The following is a 1,381-nucleotide window of genomic DNA, read 5'->3' as shown; positions in this document are numbered from 1 at the left end:
TATATATATATATATTTGACTTTCGGTCCCGACGCTTCGTATGTTACATATTTTATTGATGTTAACTTGATATTGAAGAGTAGGTGAGCGACACAAAGAGCACTTGTCAGTGTTTGCAGGTTAGGAGGGTACTGTTTCCCCTTGGGAATTTCTTATCTGTGCCAGTGATTATCAATTTCATTACGTTATCTGTGGCTATGTCTACTGTCCCTCGCCAAAGAATTCGTGGTGCTTCATTTAAGCAGGAGTACCAATGTGCAGCGTTGCGAAGGACTCGGCAACGTGCGCCCTCGATGAATCAGGAGATGAACAGCAGATGGGTGCTTCCTGATCAAGATCCCAGATACAACGGCAAACTTACCCTAGCATTGGACTTGGATGAAACTCTTGTTTATGCTCGCGAAGGCCCTCTTTACGCGAGGCCAGGGCTTGATGAGTTCTTCCAGTTGTGCAAGGAAAAATGTGTGGAGGTCGTCGTTTGGACGGCAGGTTTACGTGCATATGCTCAGGCGATCATTCGAAACATCGACAAGGACAGGGTTGTTTCTCATTGCATCTACCGACACAGTAAATGGTTTACCGGCTGTGCTGGTTATCAGAAGGATTTAGCTGTTCTTGGAAGGCCGCTTGAGATGGTTCTGATAATCGAAAACACCCCTGATTGTATTAGGGGCCATCAACAGAATGGGATACTTGTGGAAGACTATGAAGGAGGGGAAAGTGCCGACAACACCATCCACGCCCTCCAGGAACTCGTTCGGAGACTTTGCGACAGCGGCATGACCGTTCCGCAATTCATTTCTTCTTGTGACATGTTGAAGCATGGTCCAATCCAAACTGACGTGGGTGATTTTATTGACGTTTACAGACTTGACACGTCTGTATGGAAACCGGGTGAGCACGTGCGCGTCAATCGGGACTTAGCGTCATTGCAATGCTAAAAAATATGACGGAGCGAGGGCGCATTCAATTACTTGAATTGGGTGATACTCCTCCAACATGTGGGGACGAATGATAAAATACGGAAAGGAGATGGTGTTATAGGGGATTGCGCGATCTAAAACTGATTAACTTCCTACAATTTATATTATCTAAGTGAACATTCTATGGACGAAAGAAGGGGGAAAGGCGATGCTATGAAAGTTGCTAGTTGGTGTCGGGGTTGTCTTGTTTTTTGCTTGCTGGCTTCACTGAGGCATTTTCTGTGCGGGGCTGTAAGAGAAGAAAAAAAAGGACGTGGTCTGTATAAAGAGAGAAAACAAGAGTAAGAGGACAGCGTGAAGTGAAAAGGACGTGTCCGTGATAACAACACTTGCAGGGTGGAGATAAAAAAGAGTGGAGGACGGCACTGTTTGATGTAAACCAGACGAGGTAGTTAGAG

The 1,381-nt window shown here is 45.6% G+C and overlaps 1 protein-coding gene across 1 annotated transcript; it reads left to right on the top strand.

The window, feature by feature from the left end:
- Positions 1 to 197: 197 nt before the first annotated feature.
- TEOVI_000826800 (TFIIF-stimulated CTD phosphatase, putative) lies at positions 198 to 941 on the top strand (the record flags this gene model as incomplete). Its single annotated transcript, XM_067221813.1, has 1 exon — positions 198 to 941. One exon carries the CDS (start codon positions 198 to 200, stop codon positions 939 to 941), a length of 744 nt encoding a protein of 247 aa, XP_067077914.1.
- Positions 942 to 1,381: the final 440 nt, after the last annotated feature.

This window comes from Trypanosoma equiperdum (assembly GCF_001457755.1).
Source record: "Trypanosoma equiperdum strain OVI genome assembly, contig: ctg_1498, whole genome shotgun sequence".
Lineage (NCBI taxonomy): Eukaryota > Euglenozoa > Kinetoplastea > Trypanosomatida > Trypanosomatidae > Trypanosoma > Trypanosoma equiperdum.
This window is presented reverse-complemented; position numbering and strand designations above follow the sequence as displayed.